At 59.1% G+C, this 18,404-nt stretch overlaps 2 protein-coding genes across 4 annotated transcripts; one reads left to right on the top strand and one right to left on the bottom strand.

Annotated features, from left to right (window-relative positions):
• Window positions 1–2,781: 2,781 nt before the first annotated feature.
• On the bottom strand, window positions 2,782–7,565 carry KISS1R (KISS1 receptor). Of its 2 annotated transcripts, XM_079115103.1 has the most exons (5): window positions 6,190–7,565; window positions 5,497–5,621; window positions 4,921–5,056; window positions 4,406–4,638; window positions 2,782–4,266 (listed from the first exon to the last, which is right to left on the bottom strand). In XM_079115103.1, exons 1-5 carry the CDS (start codon window positions 6,431–6,433, stop codon window positions 3,808–3,810), a joined length of 1,197 nt encoding a protein of 398 aa, XP_078971229.1. In that variant the 5' UTR covers window positions 6,434–7,565; the 3' UTR covers window positions 2,782–3,807. The 2 variants fall into 2 exon arrangements, with proteins under 2 accessions (XP_078971229.1, XP_078971230.1); XM_079115104.1 differs by lacking the exon at window positions 4,406–4,638.
• A 449-nt stretch (window positions 7,566–8,014) lies between these two features.
• On the top strand, window positions 8,015–17,247 carry R3HDM4 (R3H domain containing 4). 2 transcript variants are annotated; one of them, XM_079116599.1, is made up of 8 exons: window positions 8,015–8,971; window positions 13,331–13,485; window positions 13,812–13,936; window positions 14,360–14,483; window positions 14,612–14,697; window positions 15,146–15,231; window positions 15,309–15,364; window positions 16,268–17,247. In XM_079116599.1, the coding sequence occupies exons 1-8, from the start codon at window positions 8,898–8,900 to the stop codon at window positions 16,369–16,371; spliced, it is 810 nt and encodes a 269-aa protein (XP_078972725.1). In that variant the 5' UTR covers window positions 8,015–8,897; the 3' UTR covers window positions 16,372–17,247. The 2 variants fall into 2 exon arrangements, with proteins under 2 accessions (XP_078972725.1, XP_078972726.1); XM_079116600.1 differs by lacking the exon at window positions 8,015–8,971 and adding an exon at window positions 9,378–9,397.
• Window positions 17,248–18,404: the final 1,157 nt, after the last annotated feature.

Below are 18,404 nucleotides of genomic sequence, written 5' to 3'. Positions count from 1 at the left end.
AGCAAAGTGGGCCTGTGAATTCAGGTCGCTACAAGCTGTGAAATGGGCACTCCAGCCCCACGAGGTTTGGACAGGCCATTTTGTGGTAGCCCTGTGAGTCTGGGGACACCCCCAAAACTCACCCAACCCTGGTCACTCACTATTCTCACTCTCTTCTGGGGGTGAATCTTAAAAATTCACCCAGGCCTGGTCCTCCAGTTTCTTCAAGTTAAAACCCCAAGTGCCCACCTCCCCAGTGCATCCTTCTCAAGCGTATTCGAACCTCTGGGCCTTTGCCCCGGCGCCGCCTGGCCTGCCCTTCCCCAGAGGGCCCCCTGGCCTGTGTCCTCTGGTTCAGGTTGTGTCCTCCTCAGCTTCCCTCCCAGGCCTCCCAGCCCCTCTCACCTCTTCACACCCCCACCATGCCTCAGATCTTCACTGAGACCTTTTCTATTTTGAAACAGCTGTTTATCTACCCCCTGTATCTGGCTTCCAGGAGGGCCCTCAAGTCCTGAGGACAGCAGCGTCAGACGAAGTTGGTTAAATGTTAAATGTCACCTCTCTGCTCCCTTGTTCCCAGGGCTTTGAGTGTCTGTCTACACAGGGCACTTCAAAATGATCTTTTCTCAAAACCTGAAGGGGAATGCTGAGCCTCACCTCAGCGCTTGGCTGTCCGCTGCCACCCACACCTCTCCAGATGCTGCAGTTATACAGTAGGTGCAGGAGGCCAGGGCCCACGGAATGCATTAATTTTATTTGCTTTACAAACATTTTTCTTTAGTCGTTAATGGACCTTGATTTTATTTATTTATATGTAGTGTTGAGCACTGAGCCTAGTGAGTGTCTCACACATGCTGGGCAAGCACTCTATCATTACACTAGGACCCCAGCCCACTATTTATTTACTTTTATTTAATAAGGAGGCCTTAGTGCCCAGCACAGCAAAAAAATACATAAATGAAGACATACCCCAGAACATAATATCATAGACTCTATTAACAACAAATCCAGCCTGAAGTATATTCTCTATACCAATGTACTCCTGAAATATTTTCAACATTTTTTTCACGGAAAGGACCCTCAAAGCAGAAGTGCCTGGGACGCAGGAAATGCATAATGACTGTGCTTATCTCTTTTCACAACGGATACATTTCCAGCTGCGGGGGTCCAGGTTAGGTGCGAACGAGCGACCCCACATAGGAACGAGCAATCCTAGTGGGGTGCCACATAGGAACGAGCAATCCTATGTGGGGTGAAAGGAGCGAGAAGGATTCGCAGGACGCGCGCGCCACCACCTGGGCGCCGGCGGAGCTGCGGCCTTCTGGGCGAGGCTAATATCTGCTGGGCGTGGCTTCATATTGGACCGCTAGGTGGCGCCCTCTCACCTCAGAAAATGAGATTCCCAGGTTTGGGGAAACTGAGGCCCACAAGCCATTTTCTCCTCTACATGTTTTCTTTTTCATTTTCTTCTTTTTAATGGTCACAATACCTTTATTTTATTCACTTATTTTATGTGGTGCTGAGGATCGAACCCAGTGCCTCACACATGCCAGGCAAGTGCTCTGCCACTGAGCCACAACCCCAGCCCCTATATGTTGTTTTTGTTTTGGTATCCATTTCTGGGAATGGAACCCAGGTCCTTGAACATGCTAGGCCAGTACTCTACCACTAAGCTACATACCTAGCTCTTTATTTTGAGACACGGTCTTCCTAATTTGCTGAGCTACCCTGGAATTTGTGATCCTCCTGTCTCCATTTTTTGGTCACTGGGATGACAGGCATGTACCACTACCCTAGCTTTTTTAAATTTTTTTTTTTTTTTTTTGTGGTGCTGGGGATTGAACCCAGGGCCTTGTGCTTGCAAGGCAAGCACTCTACCAACTGAGCTATCTCCCCAGCCCTAAACTTTTTATTTTGAGAGAATTATAAATTCACATGCATTCCTAAGATATCCTGCAGAAAGATCTAGTGTATGCTTACCAAGTCTTCCTAGTAACATCTGGCAAAATTATAGTCCAATTTCACATTACAACGTTGGCCTCAGTGCGATCCACTTATCTTATTCAGATTTTCCATTTTATAGGGCTGTATGTATGCTTCTGTAAGGCTTTATCACGTGTTTATCTCCCGTCAAGTTCAGCGTCCTTCACGCCCACCCATTGTCCCTGACCCCTGATGGCCATTTCCCATCATTCTGTCCTTTCAAGAGTGTTAGGTTATGGAATCCTACATCTTGTGAGCAGGGAGTGTGCTTTCTTCACTCGGTGCCTCTGTTCCTGGAGACCCAGCTCATGATTTCCCACCTCAGCCAAGAGGCCATTGCTCTGTGGCCACCATGTGAAGGCACTAGTGGTGTACTGTCCACTCACTGGAGGACATCTGATTATTTCCAGTTTGGGACTCTTACAAATAAAGCCATGCAGATTTGAGGACAGGTCTCTGTGTGGATGGGGGTCTCGTGTCTGCTGGGTGCCTGGGCCCCGCGGTGTGCTTCCCCCTCTCGTTCTCGCAGGGAGATGGTATTCAGTCCTGTGTGCAGGGTCTTGGGAACACAGTGGGGAGCAGGTACGGCTCAAGGGGACCAGGCCCATAGTGGCCTGGGGAGGTGTCTGACCCAGCCTGGAGGGCCCTTGAAGGGCTCCCAGAGGCACAGGCTGCTGAGCAGAGCCAGGTGGGTCACCGAGCATGTACCCTGGCTGAGCAGAGCCAGGTGGGTCACCGAGCATGTACCCTGGCTGAGCAGAGCCGGGTGGGTCACCGAGCATGTACCCTGGCTGAGCAGAGCCGGGTGGGTCACCCAGCATGTACCCTGGCTGAGCAGAGCCGGGTGGGTCACCGAGCATGTACCCTGGCTGAGCAGAGCCGGGTGCGTCACCCAGCATGTACCCTGGCTGAAAACAAGAAATCAACAGGGTCCAGGCCCAGAGACAAGAAAGAGGAATCTTCTCATCAGATATAGGGAGTTTAGGGAGTTTAAATCTGGGGGCAGAGGAGAGGAGAGGGAGGCAGGCAGGAGCTGTGAGCAGTGGCAGGAATTCGTGCTCATGTCCAGGCTGTCCTGCACACTGGTCTGAAAAGCAGAAGGAGCATGCCTGGTGCCAGAATCGCCTGATGTTCTCACCAGGATCTCAGCCAGTCCAGGTTTCTCCTGGAGATCCTCATCACATCCCTGAATTATCTGGGAGGCCTGGGGCCCTCGGGATTATTGTCCTGCAGGATGACTGAGTGCTGCAGCTCACCACCAGGAACCAGGGCTCTCCCTGCCTGTATGGTTGGGACTTGTGGGACTCCTGAATCGAGAATCCTGGTTTCCTTCTGGAAGCTTCTGCCAAAGAGTAAGTATGGCACCCAAGCCTGCCATGCAGGGAGGAGGCCCAGGCCGCCACACGAGGAGCACTTGCCCCTGCCAGGAGACCAAGCATCCCGAGCTTGCAGGTCCAGCGCAGGGAACCCTGTCAGGACCACACAGCCAGAACCTTCAGCCGAGCACCCTGCACATGTTTCCAAGGTGTATGCTGTTTCCACGTTTAATATCAATAAAGGTGAATGGATCTTATGCTCCTACAGTCAACCACATGACAGTATGAGAACACCTGACCCTTTCTGAAAAGACGGAGAAGCTATGACTGTTAGCACATCCTTGGCTTCAGGAATGACAGAACCCCAAGTGGAGTATCACAGGCAGATCTATGTGAAGGCAATGAGACTGGAACATGTTCACTGATCATCTGGGACGATAATACAAAATTAATAGTAGAATATTAGTTGCTGCTCAAGCACACCCTGCTCCTGAGGGGCCCACGCAGATCCCCAGAAAGTCAAGAAGGCTCAGAGAGGGGCAGTGTGTTCCCCTAGTGTGCACAGCCCTCTCTCTGCTGGCCCACGGCTCCTGGGTTTTGGTGTCCTTGCCGGGGCTGGGCGTGCAGCCAAGCCGTGCAACTCCGTGTTGGGGGGCTCGAGGTCTGAGGGTACAGGCTCGCGGGGCCCCCTCTGGCATCCAGAAGCACAAGGGCACACGCCTCGAAACGCCTGTCGGAAGTGGGAACCCAGGAACGCATACAGTAAGGGATTCAGTGCAGAGTTGCTGTAGGACATGCAGTGTGCCCAGATCTTGAGTGAATAGGCGGCGTAGCTGCGAGGGTGCCAGGTGCCCGTCGGGCCCAGTGCCTGCAGCACCAAGAAGAGCTGGATAGGACCCCAGCAGGCAGCGAAGAGTAGGACCACCGCCGCCACCAGCCTGGAGACCTTGGCGCGCACAGCTCCCTTGCGCTCCGCCAGCAACTGCCCCTGGGAGAGGGGAGCTAGTTAGTGGAAAGAGTTGGGCTAACCCCTCAGAGTCCCCCCGATTGACCTCCTGGGTTCAGGTGCCCCCAGCTGCGCCTCCTGCAGAGCCCCCACCCGGCTCCATCCGCGCCAAGCCGCGCACCTGTAGTGCGCTGTCGGTGGGCGCGGGACGCACCGTGGTCCGGCCCAGGTGGCGCAGCATAGCCCCGTAGCAGGCACAGGTAGCGAGCAGCGGCAGCAGGTAGAGAGCCAGCAGGTTGTAGAGTGCGAAGGCGCGCTCGAGGGTACGGCTGGGAAAGGCCTCGCTGCAGTAGGTGCGAGGTCCCGGCGACAGGCGATGCAGGGCGAGCACCGGCGCAGACACCGCAGCTGAGCCTGTACCACAGGCAGGTCGGGAGGACCCAGCCCCCGGGGCGGAGGGGCGTGGCGCCTGGGCTCCCGCCTCTTCCCCCTCAGATGTCTTCCGGTATTGCATTCACTGAGGGCCTACTAAGTGCCACGCCCGCGTCTGTACCCTCCATGGCCCTCTTTTAGGTAGACCCAGTGTGGCCCATATTCCAAATGTCCAACAGAGGCCAAGAAGGGTAGGGTGGTCCTGGGTAACCAAGACATGCATACATCCCCCCCACCCCCACACGCACCCCGCACCGCACTCACCCACCCAGATGCTGAGGCTGATGGCCAGGGCCAGGCGAGGTGTGCGCCGGTGCAGGGCCCGCAGCGGGAAAACTGTCACATACCAGCGGTCCACGCTCATGGCGGTCAGGGTGGCGCATGTGGCCTGCACGGAGACCTGGAAAAGCCGGGAGGCAGGCGTGTGCCCTGACCTTCGGCCCTGCCTGTCTCCCCACGTCTGACCATTCAGGCACACACAGGAAGTGTCCCAGGAGGCATGTCCAGTGGCCAAGGGTTGAGGGGAAATGGAGGGGGAACCAGAAGAGGAGATCCGGAGAAGCGGAAAGGGGAGTGAGGGAGCCATTGTAGAGTACCCTGATAACCCAAGTCTGACACAGGGTGCTGCAGAACCTTCCCAGGGTGGTGGGGCAAGAAGACAAGAAGCTGCAGAAGCCTGGTTGCCCTCCCCGAGTCACTTGTTCCCCCACCCCGTGACCCCAGAACTTCCTCCTTGTTTTCCACAGCACGTCGGTACCCAGACCCCGCCCACTCCCAGACGCTGGGGTGCACCGCGGTCCGCCCGCGCCCGCCTCCCCAGGTCCCCAACCCTCCACGCACCTGCTGAATGTAGTTGACGAACTTGCACATGAAGTCGCCCAGGACCCAGGCGGGCAGCGGGTAGAGCAGGGCCGTGAAGGGCACGCAGCACAGCAAGAAAGTCACATCCGTGGCTGCTAGGTTGGCTGCGGTTGGCGGAGGGGCAGGCAATGGTCGCGAGCTCGGCGTCTTGGCCCAGCTCCTGGCCCCCAATCTTATCCAAGGATCCCCCCACCCCAGCGTTCCTTGGAGAGGCTAGGGAGCCTCCGTTCTCGGCCCAGAACGGGCTGCGTGGTCATTCTGAGGCGAAACATTGGGTTCTCCCCCGAGCAGGCCTTTGCCCATTTCCTAGTCTCCAAACTGGAGACCGTGGTGGAGCCCCAAAGCCACCAAAGTAAGAACCCTGCGCACACTCCTGTGCCAGGGAGTGCACCCCATCTCACAGTGCACGAGGGAGGCTCGGAAAATCACTGAACAGAGGTGGCAAGGCTGCCTCCTAGCTCACTCCTCCCCTCTAACTCCTCAGCCCACAGGAATTGGAGTTTGCATCGCTAGCTTAAGGTACAGGGACACGAGGGAAAGGACGATGGGGCTCCTGTAGGGAGAGACCGCGTCCGTAACGGACCCCACCCGCCACGGGGGCGCCCCTGGCCACTTGGCCCTAGCAGGGGCTCGGGACCCGTGGGCAGGCGCCGCGCAGCGCGCGACACTCACCGATGTAGAAATTGGTCACAGTGCGCATCTGCTTGTGGCGGCAGATTACGTAGATGACCAACGAGTTCCCGACCAGGCCAAGCAACATCAGTGCGGCAAAGAAGAGCGGCACCAGCCAGGCGTCCAGGAGCCGCGGCGCGGGAGCCAGGCCCTCTGAGGCGTTGACGCCGCAGCCTGGGCAGCCCGAAGCGTTGGCCGGCGCCCACCATGATGAGTTGGGCCCCGACGTAGCCGCGGCGCTCATGGTCTCACGGTCCTCCTCCTCCCTGCTGCCCGCGGGGGTTGCGTCCTGGGACTGCCGCGAGGACCCTCCTCCCGGTTAGAGGCCTGCGGGGCGTGCGTGCGCGGAACCCGGGAAGGGTCTCGGCTGGAGGCGCTCCGGCTAGTGGGCGGCTCCGCTGGGCTCGGCGGCTCCTCTGCTCGCAGCGCGGCGACCGCACGTTTATACTCTGTGCCCTCCCTTGTCCCCGCCTTCGCTCCTCTCCTGCGGCCGTTGGTCTCCTCGCTTGCTCCTCTACGTGCGCGCCCACCATCCACCAGCGCAGCAACCTCCCCCAGTGCCCTCTTGCCCGCGCATCGCCAGGGCGAGATCGCCGAAGGGATGGGCAGGAGCATGGAGTTGGCGGTGGAGCGGGACAGAGGTGGCTGCGTGGAGGCGGAAGGACCCACTTCGCCCGCCGGTAGACTCGCCTTCGGAGGAACTGGGGCTCCAGGAGCCTGGGCCAGGAGGACGGTGACACTGCTTTCAGGACAAGGCTCAAATGAGGGTCTAAGATTTTGCCCCCAGGAGAATAGGAGCCATCAGAGTTCCAGGACAGGTGAGGGACATCCCAGACCTGGCTGGGTTCTGAGGTTGCAAATCGGATCCTTAGTGTCATCTCCCACCCATCTGGCTGCAATTGCCTAATAGCTGCTGGGGACAGAGGGTCTTTTTCAATGCCAACAGGAAACAGGTGGAGCACAGAGTACCAAGGCCAAGGTGGCAACCAGGACCCACAATCCCAATGCACACAGACATTTACCCAGAACTCCCTCTGTGCACTGTCTTGGGTTCTGGGGTGTTCCAGCCACCACAGAGACCCAAAGGAGCAAAGGTCAATGACTAGTTCTCACACAGTACACATATCCCCAGAACCCCTAAGAAAGAAGGCTAAAAAGGAGCGAGGAAAGTAAATATGCATGGCATATAAGTGCATATAAATATCCCCAGAAAATGGAGCCTTGTGGATACAGATGTTACCCTGTTTCACCCTCTTATACCTTTAAAATTTATTCTTATGTTAGGTGTGGTGCTGTTCACCTCTAATCCCAGTTACACAGGAGGCCAAGGCACAAGTTTGAGGTCAATTCAGGAGGCAGGGTCTCAAGAAGATATTTTTTTTAAACCGGGGATGAATCCAGGGCCTCACGCATGCTAGGCAAACACTGAGCTACATCCCCAGCCTTCAAAGTGGAAAACTTTAAAAAGGACTGAGGGTAGAGATCATAGGTCAGTGGTAGAGCAGCCTGGGTTCAATCCTGAGTACCACACACAAAAAATCATTCTTGACAATGGATTGAAAAATTAGAAAAGAAAGTGCAATTCTTTGAGGCAGGAATAGGGAAGGGTTAGGATGAGGGGCTGAGATTACTAGGTGGGTGTGGGGCCTGTTGGGGGAGGGTGGCCTGGGATGGTCCAGCAGGGCACAAGTGGCTGGTGATTCTGGGGCGTGGCACCTCATGTACAGGTTTTGGGGTGAGAGAGCTGGTTGTTTGGGGGCCCAGGAGGGTGTAGGGGAGGTACCGGGACAGGCGTCCTGGGGGCAAGACACCAGACCTGACCCCTCCTTCTCGTGCATTTATTCAGCAGCTCCCTTGCAGGAAGCCACACCTTCCCGCGCCCGCCCCTGCGCAGCCACACCCCAGGGGACACCCTTCCTTCCTGGCTGGTGCCTACGTGGAGTTCTTCGGCCGCTTTCCACACTGATCTCCAGGAGGTCTCACAGTGTGCGCTCTGGGGGTCTCTTCACGTTTCTTCCCCTTGGTCTTTGCTAAAACTGTCAGGCCTCGTCCCACGCCCCGGCTCGCTGGGCAGGATCTGGCAGGTTATATCTTGACAAGGTCCTGTGCTCCCTGCACGTCTTATGGACTGGAAGATGGACTCTAGATTCTACAGTAGTTTTAATCTTACTCTTTAGACTCTCCTATGGCTCCCCATCACCCTCGGGACAAAAAACAAACAACAGAGCGGTCATCACAGGGCACCCGGCTCCCCCCGATTCTGGCTGCCCCTGGGTCCTCCCATTTCCAGGGTCAGCTTCTGCAGGCCACCAGTGCCGCTGCGGAGGCCTGCCCGGACCGTCCCGGGGACCGCCCCCAGCGCGGGAGGGCGTCTTGGTCACTGCAGGTCCCCGGCGCCCAGCACCGCGCGCAGTCCACCGCGGGCCTTCGTCGACGAGTAGATCCTAAAGGCGGAGGCGTGCGGGGCCGACGGCGTCCGGGTGTCAGAGACCGGTGAACTGCGGCCCAGCCGGGACGCGCACGGGGCTCCCGGGGCGCCCGAGGCCCGTGTCGCGTCCGCCGCCCCACCGGGGAGGAGGCGCTCCCCGCCCGGCGCCCGGCGCGTCCCCGCCCCGTGCCGCCCGCGACTCCTCCCCGGCCCGCCCTCGGCGGCCGTCACTTCCGCCCGGCCCGAGCAGGCCCCGCGGCGTCCGCGGCGGCCGCGAGCCATGGTCGCGCTGGAGAACCCGGAGGGCAGCCCGGAGGCGGCGGCGGGGGGCGCCCCGGGCGGGCGGCGGATGCTGTGAGCGCCGGCGGGCGGGGGGTCGGGCCCTCGGCGCCCCGCGGCCCCTGCTCCCCTGCTCCCGCAGGCCCGGCTCCGCGCCCCTGCCCGCTGCCCTGCTCCGCTCCCCCTCCTCCCCGCGCCCCGGCCCCTTCCCGCGCTCCCCCTCCCCCCGAGCTCGGCCCCCTCCTCCCTGCCCTCCGCCGCCCGCGGGCGCCGTCCCCTTCCCCGCCCGGCCCCCTCCGCGCTTCCCCTGTCCTGCCGCTTTCGCTCGCTGTTTGCCCCCAGACTTGGGGGGTGGTCCTGTTATTACCCAGGTGCTGCCCTCTGGCCGGGGTTTGCTGGGGGGAAACACCGCTGACGCCCTTCCTTAATCCCGGGCTGCAGGTGCCCCGTACCTGGGTGTTTGCCGCGGGGTCCTCTGCCTACTTGGCCCAGCTGAATGAGGTGGGGGCGCGTGCCGGGAAAGCTGCGCTGGGTGGGTGGGCATTTGCCCGCCTGCGCGGGTCGGGCTCGGGTCTGGTGCTCACCTGCGCGACTGGTCCTCTGCGCCCCATCTGGGTTACCCGCTCCCACCTTCCTGGTAGACAGGCCTTTTTCCTTCTGGGTAAATTCCCTTATTAAGTGGGGAAGGGGAGTTAACACCTCCCCCCCCCCCACCCCGAAATAGGAGCTTGCCGCCTGTCATCAGAGTGCACCCGGAAGCGGGCAGCGGTGACCATATGTGGACTTTCCCAGGGCGCGGGACTCTGAAACAGGCCACGCAAAAGCCCGGGCAGTCCGCTGTGATCCCCCTGCGCCCCGAGATTCACCGTTGGCGGGCCCTGTGTCGGGCGTGAGGTCCATCTCTGCCTCCTACAGGTGTGGCCTTGCCACCGGGTTGGTTGGTCATCGCTTCACTGCCTAAGTTTCCCAGTCTGTAAAATGGGATGGTGATAGTGGTCTCTTCCGGGAGCGGCTGGGATCAGTCACCAGACAGGCAGAGGTGCCCAGCAAATTGCAGCATCCCTTCTGTAATTTTTTCCCCCTCTGTGCTGGAATGGACCCCAGGGTCTGGTGCCTGCTAGGCAAGTGCTCTACCACTGAGCCCAGTCCTTTTTGTTTTTTGGGACAAGGTCTCAGTTACCAGGTTAACCTGGAACTTTTGATCCTTCCGCCCTAGCTGGCAGTAGCTGGGGTTACAGATGTGCGCCACCTGGACCAGCTGACTTCTGTTTTCAGGCTTATGGTTGCTGTTGGCACCTCCACTGGGAGGCCTCCAGGCCAGAGGACCTCTTCCCTGGGGGCATTTACTTCCCACTGGCTCCAGGCTCCTCCCCATAGATCTTTCTAAAACTGAGGTGTAGGTACCTGTGTTGTGGACATGTAAACTCCTGTGCCTTTGCCGTGCTGTGCACCCCTCCCTTGCAGGTGCCCACCTGCCTGGGGCCCTGCCTTCAGCCCAGGCTGGGTGCTGGGGCCTGCCACACCCGCTGAGTCACCTACTCTTCCTGCTGGAGGAAGTGGCTCCTCCCGACCTGGGGGAGGGGTAGGTGCCCAGGAAGGTGTGTGTTTGCCCAGGGAGTGACTGCCAACAGGTCCCATCACTGAACATGGGATCCAGAGAGAGATGGGGCTGCCCGGCACCCTCGCCTTCGTCCTGTCTGCCACTGTGGTTGCTGGTATAACTTGCGTGGTGTGGACATTTGCCAAGGGCTGCCCACTCCAGTTCTGTTTCCCCATCGTAGAGGGGTCTCCTTGAGTGGCTGGGAAGGCAGAGCAGCTGCTTTGAGTGTGTGGACTGGAATTTAGTCATTTAACAGGCACGGTGAAGCCCCACTGTTGGCTGCTGCTGGGATTCACAGAGACCAGCAGAACCCTGACCCCTTCTCTGGGGGTCAGTTAGCAGTGGTCAGGCAGTAAAGAGCAAAGTGGGCCAGCTTGGAAGGCTGGGAGAACTGAGGGATCAGGTGGGGACAGGCTTTCTCTCCAGGGGTTGACATTTGAAGAGGGACAGCCAGCATAAGCACGGGCCTGTGCAAAGGCCTGGGTGGCCCTCCTGGACACACTGGGGCAGCCCTGGTGGTGGGTGCCAGTGGCCATACCCCTCACTCACAGTCCAGGGCATGCGTGTTTATCTTATTTTTTGTGGTTCTGGGGTTGAACCCAAGGCCGCTTAACACTGAGCTGCATCCAGGATGATGAACCCCTGGGTCACAGTGGAACCAGGTAGGGCTGCATGGTCTGGAGAGCCCAGGAGGTACCAGGGGCAGTGTTGGAGCAAGGGAGGATCTGTGGAGTCCTCGTCACCTTCAGGGTAAACCTGGTGGGATGAAGGGAACAGGGAGGCTGTGGTGACCCAAGGCCAGTCCCAGGCTCACCTGTCCATGTTGGTGGGAGATGGGAGAGGCCTGCTTTCTGGGACCTCAGAGCCCTCCTCTGTAAAGTGGGGGTGAGGGCAGGCCCTGCTGTGGGGATGGTGCTGGGCCATGGACTCAGCCTTTTATCAGCCCTGACCAGCTGCCCGGGTGGGGCCTGGGGCTGGGCAGGGTTGCCCAGGAAGGAGGGGAGCAGCCACAGGGACTATGGCCTGGCACCCAAGGACTTGCTGAGTGCCAGCAACCAGCTGTGCTGAGGACTTGGTTTGCTGCATTCTTGAAGCTGAGGGCCTCTGGGCTGGTGACTGCACCATGGCTGACTAATCTGTGAGGTGCATTTGTCCCTTGGAGTGGTGGGACAAGGGGCGGGAAGTGAACCAAAGCGGAGGAGGCAGTCTAGGGAGCAGTCATCAGGAATGCTGCGTGTGGGAGGAGACCCGTCAAGGAGGAAACCAAGCAGTGTCCAGCCCCTCTTGACTGGGCACCCCCCAGACCCACAGCCACAGGGGAGCCTCCACAGAGCTGCGCCTGTCTCCACCTGCCCCATGTTGACTTCACACGGCTCTGAGTCTCACCAGAGTCATTCTGTAAAGTGCACAGACTTAAGCTTGGGGCTCTTTGCATACATGTAGACTCAGTGGACGCTGGCCTCACTCCTGACCCCACAGATGTGTCCCGTCCTGAAGTTCTGGAGTTTCACGTGTCTTCTCTTTGAAGAGGGAGTGTCTGCCGGTGTGTCTTGGAGGTTCTGGATGGGGGAGTGTCTGCCGGTGTGTCTTGGAGGTTCTGGATGGGGGAGTGTCTTGGAGGTTCTGGATGGGGGTGTGTCTTGGAGGTTCTGGATGGGGGAGTGTCTTGGAGGTTCTGGATGGGGGAGTGTCTTGGAGGTTCTGGATGGGGGTGTGTCTTGGAGGTTCTGGATGGGGGAATGTCTTGGAGGTTCTGGATGGGGGAGTGTCTTGGAGGTTCTGGAAGGGGGTGTGTCTTGGAGGTTTTGGATGGGGGTGTATCTTGGAGGTTCTGGATGGGGGTGTGTCTTGGAGGTTCTGGATGGGGGAGTGTCTTGGAGGTTCTGGATGGGGGAGTGTCTTGGAGCTTCTGGATGTGGGAAGGTGGGTGGAATTTTCTCCTCCATTGTGGAGTTAGGGTACTTCCGGGAGCACCTTTGGGTGGCAGGTGGGGCTGTGAATGAGGCTGGCCCTGTGGTCTGGGAGCCGATGGCCACGGGCCTGAGGGCAGCGGTGGTGGCAGGGAGGAGCCCTGTGTGGCTGAAGCCGAGTGAGTAAGGGAGGTCGGAGGTGGCCCATCCTGGAACCCTGGACCCCAGAGGCTACCTTGGCAGGTGGCAGGTGCCATCAGGGTCTGAGCCTGGGGCCTGGGGTGGGTTGGGGGCTGATCAAGCAGGCTATGCTGCAGTTTCTTCCCACCCCAGAGGCCCCCAGTGCCTCCCTAGACAGCTGCTGTATCTTCTGTGCCCTTGGGTGCCCAGCAGGCCTGGCCACCCTAGCTAATCCGTTCTTGCAATTAGTGCCTTAGCAGGAGAGCCATTAGCTCCCAGGGCTGCTCTGCCCCTCCTTGGCCCCTGCTCCTGGGAGACACTGTGGGGTCATCGCAGGTGGGCTCTGGCATTGCCTTGAGCTCTTTGGGGCTGCTTGCTGGCGTACTTGCTGCCCAGGGTGGGGGCCTTGATGGTGTCAAGTTTCTCAGTTCTCAGTGTCCAGAGGGGCTAGCGTTCAGGTCCTGGAGGCTGTGGGCCTCACTAGCCTGTGACTAGAATCCGGAAGGCTTGGGGTGAGGAGGCTAGTTTTCTTGGCCGCCGCATGTGGTTTGGCTTTGGGCAGGCCTATTTCCTGGTCTGCCATCCCAGGCACACCTGTGTCCTGTGCAGTGAGGACTTAGTGGCCCAGGACTCCACCTGTGAGAGGTGGGAGCTGCTCACCCCCGGGGCGGACCAAGCAGGTGGTGGTGTGGTAGGTTCTGCCTGGGAGCTGCCATGGTCCTGAGGGTCACCTGCCTGCCATAGGCCACTCCCAGACTGCCTGCCCACTCTGGCCAGCTCCCAGGTGAAGAGACTCCCAGCTTCCCGGCGGAAGCAGCACTTCATCAACCAGGCCGTGCGGAACTCAGACCTGGTGCCCAAGGCCAAGGGGCGCAAGAGCCTCCAACGCCTGCAGAACAGTGAGCAGGGGGCAGGGGCCCTCCTGGGGATGCCCAGCCTTGGACAGGAATGCGTGCTGTCTGGCCCTGAGCTCAGCAGGAACCTGAGCCAGACACAGACACCCAGACCAGGGGATCAGGGCTGGGCCAGAGGGAGTTCTGGGCATTGGAGCTGGGACTTTAAAGGGTGTGTAGGAGTTCCATAAGGCAGGGCTCTGGAGGCTGGATGGTCCCTGTACATTTGGGGAAAAATATGGGAGAATGGAATGAAGAGGCTGGGAAGTAGGACGGGTGGTCCTGGGCCCTGAACGCCACCCTCAACCCAGAGACTGTCTCTCCCCACCCAGCCCAGTACCTCCTGACTCTGCTGGAGACAGATGGGGACCCGCCTGGCCTGGAGGATGGGGACCTGACACCCTCTGCAGCACCAGGCATCTTTGCAGAGGCCTGCAGCAATGCCAGCTACGTGGAGGTGAGGCTGTGCTCGCTGTGCCCGCCCTAGCACTGCCTGGCCGGAGCACCCTCCTGCTTCTGGGCCCTGGATGAGGCCCCTCAGTCTCCCTCTGGGTTCTTAGCCTAGGCCAGCTCTCCCAAAAGCTTCCAGCATCCTGACCCATCTGTTCTTCACGCTGAAATTAAGGACTAGATTGTGGAGTGCTGCCCCCACATGCCCCTGCCCTGGTGGGTGTATCCTGGTCTGTGGCTCTCCCGGCACCCAGCTCGGGCCCCACACGCGTCAGTTAGGTGCCCCCTAAATTCTTGGCCAGTCCAGTTGTCAGAGGTATCCACAGCAGTGCTTCCCTGGTTGGGGTGGCCTCAGGTGTCCCTTTGTAGGTGGGGAAACTGAGGCCTGAAGTAGTCAACGCCCAGAGTCTCAGGGCGATGCCTCATCCAGGTCTGGAATGACTTCATGAACCGCTCCGGGGAGGAGCAGGAGCGGGTTCTCCGCTACCTGGAGGATGAGGGCCATAGCAAGGCACGGAGAAGGGGGCCTGCCCGCGGGGAAGACCGGCGGAGAGGTGGGGCCTGGGCCAAGGGGCGGGGTGAACTGGTGGAGGCGGGCCTGCGGGCGGCCCCGCCCACCGGGCGAGGGCGGGGCCGGGTGGGCGGGGCCGGCAGCTGGCATCACTGTCCCTGGACCCTCCAGAGGACCCTGCCTACACTCCCCGGGAGTGCTTCCAGCGCATCAGCCGCCGCCTGCGAGCTGTCCTCAAGCGGAGCCGCATTCCCATGGTGAGTGCCGAGAGCTGGGCCTCCCTCCCAACCCGCCTGGTGTTTTCGGGGGCCTGTTTTACATCAGTTTCTCACTTGAGGATGGGGTGAAGGAGGACCTGTTACCCAGGGCTGGTGATATGGTGAGAGGCAATGGGATACAGACCATGATCATCAATGGTGCAGGACGCACAGATGGACGGGGGTGCTTCTTTGAGAGTAGGAGTCGGGTGAATGAAGGTGGGCACTGCAGGGTGTACAGGAGTTCACTAAGCAGAAGATCAAGGCTGGACACGTTATGTAGATGTATAAGTGCCTGGTATCTTTGGAAAACAGGTGACCTCATGGGTAGGTCAGCGGTGACATTGGAACACTGAATTTGAGCTCTGCCCTTCTTGTCTTGGGCGTCCTGGCCCTTGGGCAGCAAGGCCCCACAGTGGCCTGATCCCTGGGCCCCTTTCTTCTACAGGAAACACTGGAGACCTGGGAAGAGCGCCTGCTGGGATTCTTCTCTGTGTCCCCCCAGGCAGTGTACACAGCCATGCTGGACAACAGGTCGGGGCTGGTGGGCAACAAACCGTGTGTGTGTCCCAGGCTCCTGGCCTGGCCACTCACTGCCCGTTTGTCCACAGCTTTGAGAGACTGCTGCTCCATGCCGTCTGCCAGTACATGGACCTCATCTCAGCTAGTGAGTGCCCGTGCCCATAACCCATACGGTCAGGCCGGAAGCAAAGGGGAGGTGGGAAAGGTGTTCCAGGAGTGGGCGCCCTCTAGCAGAGGGGTGGCTGTGGACTCTACTTCAACTCATCAGAAATGCCCTGTGTGCCAGCCTGTGCTGGCTTTTGCTGCAGACGTAGCTGGACGAGTGGACAGATGCCCACCACCCACAACTCCAGAGCAGGGGAGAGGGCCTGGTGGAGTGGCAAGGCCTGGCTCGGAGGGAGGCACACACTAGAAGCTAGGCCAGCCTAGCCTGTGTCCATAGGCCCAGTGGGGTGGTCTCAGCCCTCCAGAGAGGGACCCAGCAGGACCTGGCTGGCCCCTTGTGGTCCTTGCTTCCCACACCTCTCTCCGTCTCCTGCCTGGAGTTGTTGAGGAGATGGTTTCCATAGCAACCCTGGATAGTTCCTCCCCTGCTCTCTCCAGGAGTCCAGCCCCCTTTGTTCCCTAGCCTGTGGTGGAGGGGCTTGGCTGCAGTCAAGCTGCATCCAGGTCTTGGAGGAGGGCCTAGAGAGATGGGCGGGGGAGCAGGGGCTCCCAGGCCGAGCTCCAGGAGGGGACTGAGCCTGGTGGGCAAGGCCGGTTCAGTTTGGCCCAGAGGGGAGGCACCGCCCAGGGCCCTGGCACTTTGAAGACACCTGTACCGTGTAGGCAGGGAGACATTCAGGAGGCTGGACACTGGGTGACACAGTTGTGAGTGTTCTCTTGGCCTTGAGCTGTGGGTGCTCAGCTCCTCCCTCCCAGGGACCCAGGGACGATGGTCAACCAGACCCGGAACCCAGCTGACAGCAGTCCGGAGGCCACTCCGGTTCACGTGCTCTGCTTGCAGGGCTGGAGTCCTTCAGTTCTCAGCTACTTGTCCCTGCCACAGGTGCAGACCTGGAGGGCAGGCGGCAGATGAAGGTCAGCAATCGGCACCTGCACTTCCTGCCTCCGGGGCTGCTTCTGTCCGCCTACCTGGAGCAGCACAGCTGATGGCCGCATAGTGCCTGTCTGCCACCTCGTCCAGCGCCAAGACCTCGGGGCCGTCTGCTAAAATATCTGCAGTGTTTCAGAATTGTCCTTGACACTTGCTCATCCCTTGGGTGGCTCTCTCTCACCCTTGCCCTGACCGTCCTGCTCTTACACATGAGTTTTGAGGCTAGGGTTGCCCAAACTGTCCCAGCCCTGCAGTGCCCGACCCTGGACTTGAATTTGGGTAGGGAGATCTGCCCTGGGCACTTCAATGTCTCTTCTTTGGCTACTAGCTTTCTTGGCTCAGATGAGGTGGGAGAGGCTGGGTTTTTATCACTTTTAATGAATTTGGCATGATTTGTTGTCAATTTTTAAATTTCCATTTTTGGAGGAAAAAAACCCCAAAACTTGTCCCAGCTGATAAATTGTGGGGCTTGGTCACAGTCTTTGTTTGACTCTTCCCAATTTTTAGCTGTTTGGCAGGGGCGGGGGGTTCTCTGGGACCCTGCCCCCACCCCAGGAGCATTTTGTGTCTGTGTGTGTGTGCGTGTGTGCGCGTGTGCGTGGTGGGCCCTGCAACCCAGGATGTGAACTTTGTCTCAAGGGCTGATTTTATGCTTCCTGATACGTATTTGCCATGTGCCCCCACCCCCCGTGGGCCCCACCTGCTCTTCCCCCCTTTATACTTTTGACCTCCTTTATACTGGGGATCCAGGACTTCCAACCAGAAGCCTCTGTCCCTGGCTACCCCATCCTCCCATGACCCAGTGTCCTCCCTCATGCTGGTGGGCCCAGGGACTCCATGAGGAGCAGGCCTGGCCCCTGCCCCTGCCCTCCTGTGTGTGACTAGTTGAGCTTGGGGAAAGGGAGTGTTTAATAAATTCCTGGTGCTCTGGCTGCAGGCTGTGTGGTGTTTTGAGGTCCTGGTCAGGGAGGGCTGGGCCTTCCACCAAGGCTTCATGGCGAGCATACTGCCAGGTGTTCTCTGAGACACTGCTAGCCTTAGCGCTCTGCCACCCTGGCTGCCTCGTGGGTGCCAGCTGCATGGCCTCAGGCGAAACGCTGTGTGAGTGACAGCCACAAGCCCCAGAGTGTCTCCTCCCCTGGAGCCTGGTCAGGTCCAGGTGGGAGTGGGCAGCTGCCCCAGAGGCTCCAGGGAGGGTCCTTCCTGCCTCTCCCAGGTCCCTGACTTGTGGCCGAGTCACCTGCCTGCCTCCGCTCTGGTAGGCTCCTCCTGGTGTGTCTTCACAGAGTCTCCCCTCAGTTTCCCTATATGAGAAATAGGTCAGCAGATGAAATAGGAGACCTGGTTCTTGTGAGGGAGCCAGTGAACCTGTTCACAGGGAAACATCTCGCGCTGCTCTGTGGCCCCTCACGTTTGTCTTGTTTCTGTTTATAATTCAGCATTTCCCCCAGATCTTTTTTCTTTCTTTTTGGTACCAGGGGTTTAACCCAGGGGTGCTTTACCACCGTGCCACATCCCCTGCCCTTTTTATTATTTTGAGACAGCATCCTGTTAAGCTGCTGAAACTGGCCTGAAATTGCCATCCTTCTGCCTCAGCCTCCCAAGAAGAGGGCCCTCAAATCCTCTTCATTTCTATTTTTCCGAGCCATTTGGAGGGAATTTCAGACCTGCCGCTCTTCACCCAAGTGCTTCAAAGCCCCTGGCTCAGGGATGGGGGCTTCCTGCAAAATCTCTTGACCTCACTAGGGGAACTGGACCCTGATCCTGGGCAGAGTCTGATATCTGCACCACTGTTTTGAATGAGCTTTTAATTTTAGGCCAGTTCCACATTTCAGGAATCCAGGCAGAGTTGGCCACTGCTAAGCCCGTGCTGACGCGCTGCTCTGGGCAGGACCCTGGCTTCACCCAGGCTCCTCTCTCATGCCCCTTTTCTGCCCGAAGACCCTGCATGGCAGGCACCCTTCTTGGGCTCCTCTGGGCTGGGAGGCTCGCCATCCTTGCTTTGATGAGCCCAAGACTTGGGGAGGAGCCTTTGGGATGTATTGCAGATGCTGGGGACTGCTGAACTTCTTCGGGTGGTGCCATGGGC

Source organism: Sciurus vulgaris (assembly GCF_902686455.1).
Source record: "Sciurus vulgaris genome assembly, chromosome: 16".
Lineage (NCBI taxonomy): Eukaryota > Metazoa > Chordata > Mammalia > Rodentia > Sciuridae > Sciurus > Sciurus vulgaris.
This window is presented reverse-complemented; position numbering and strand designations above follow the sequence as displayed.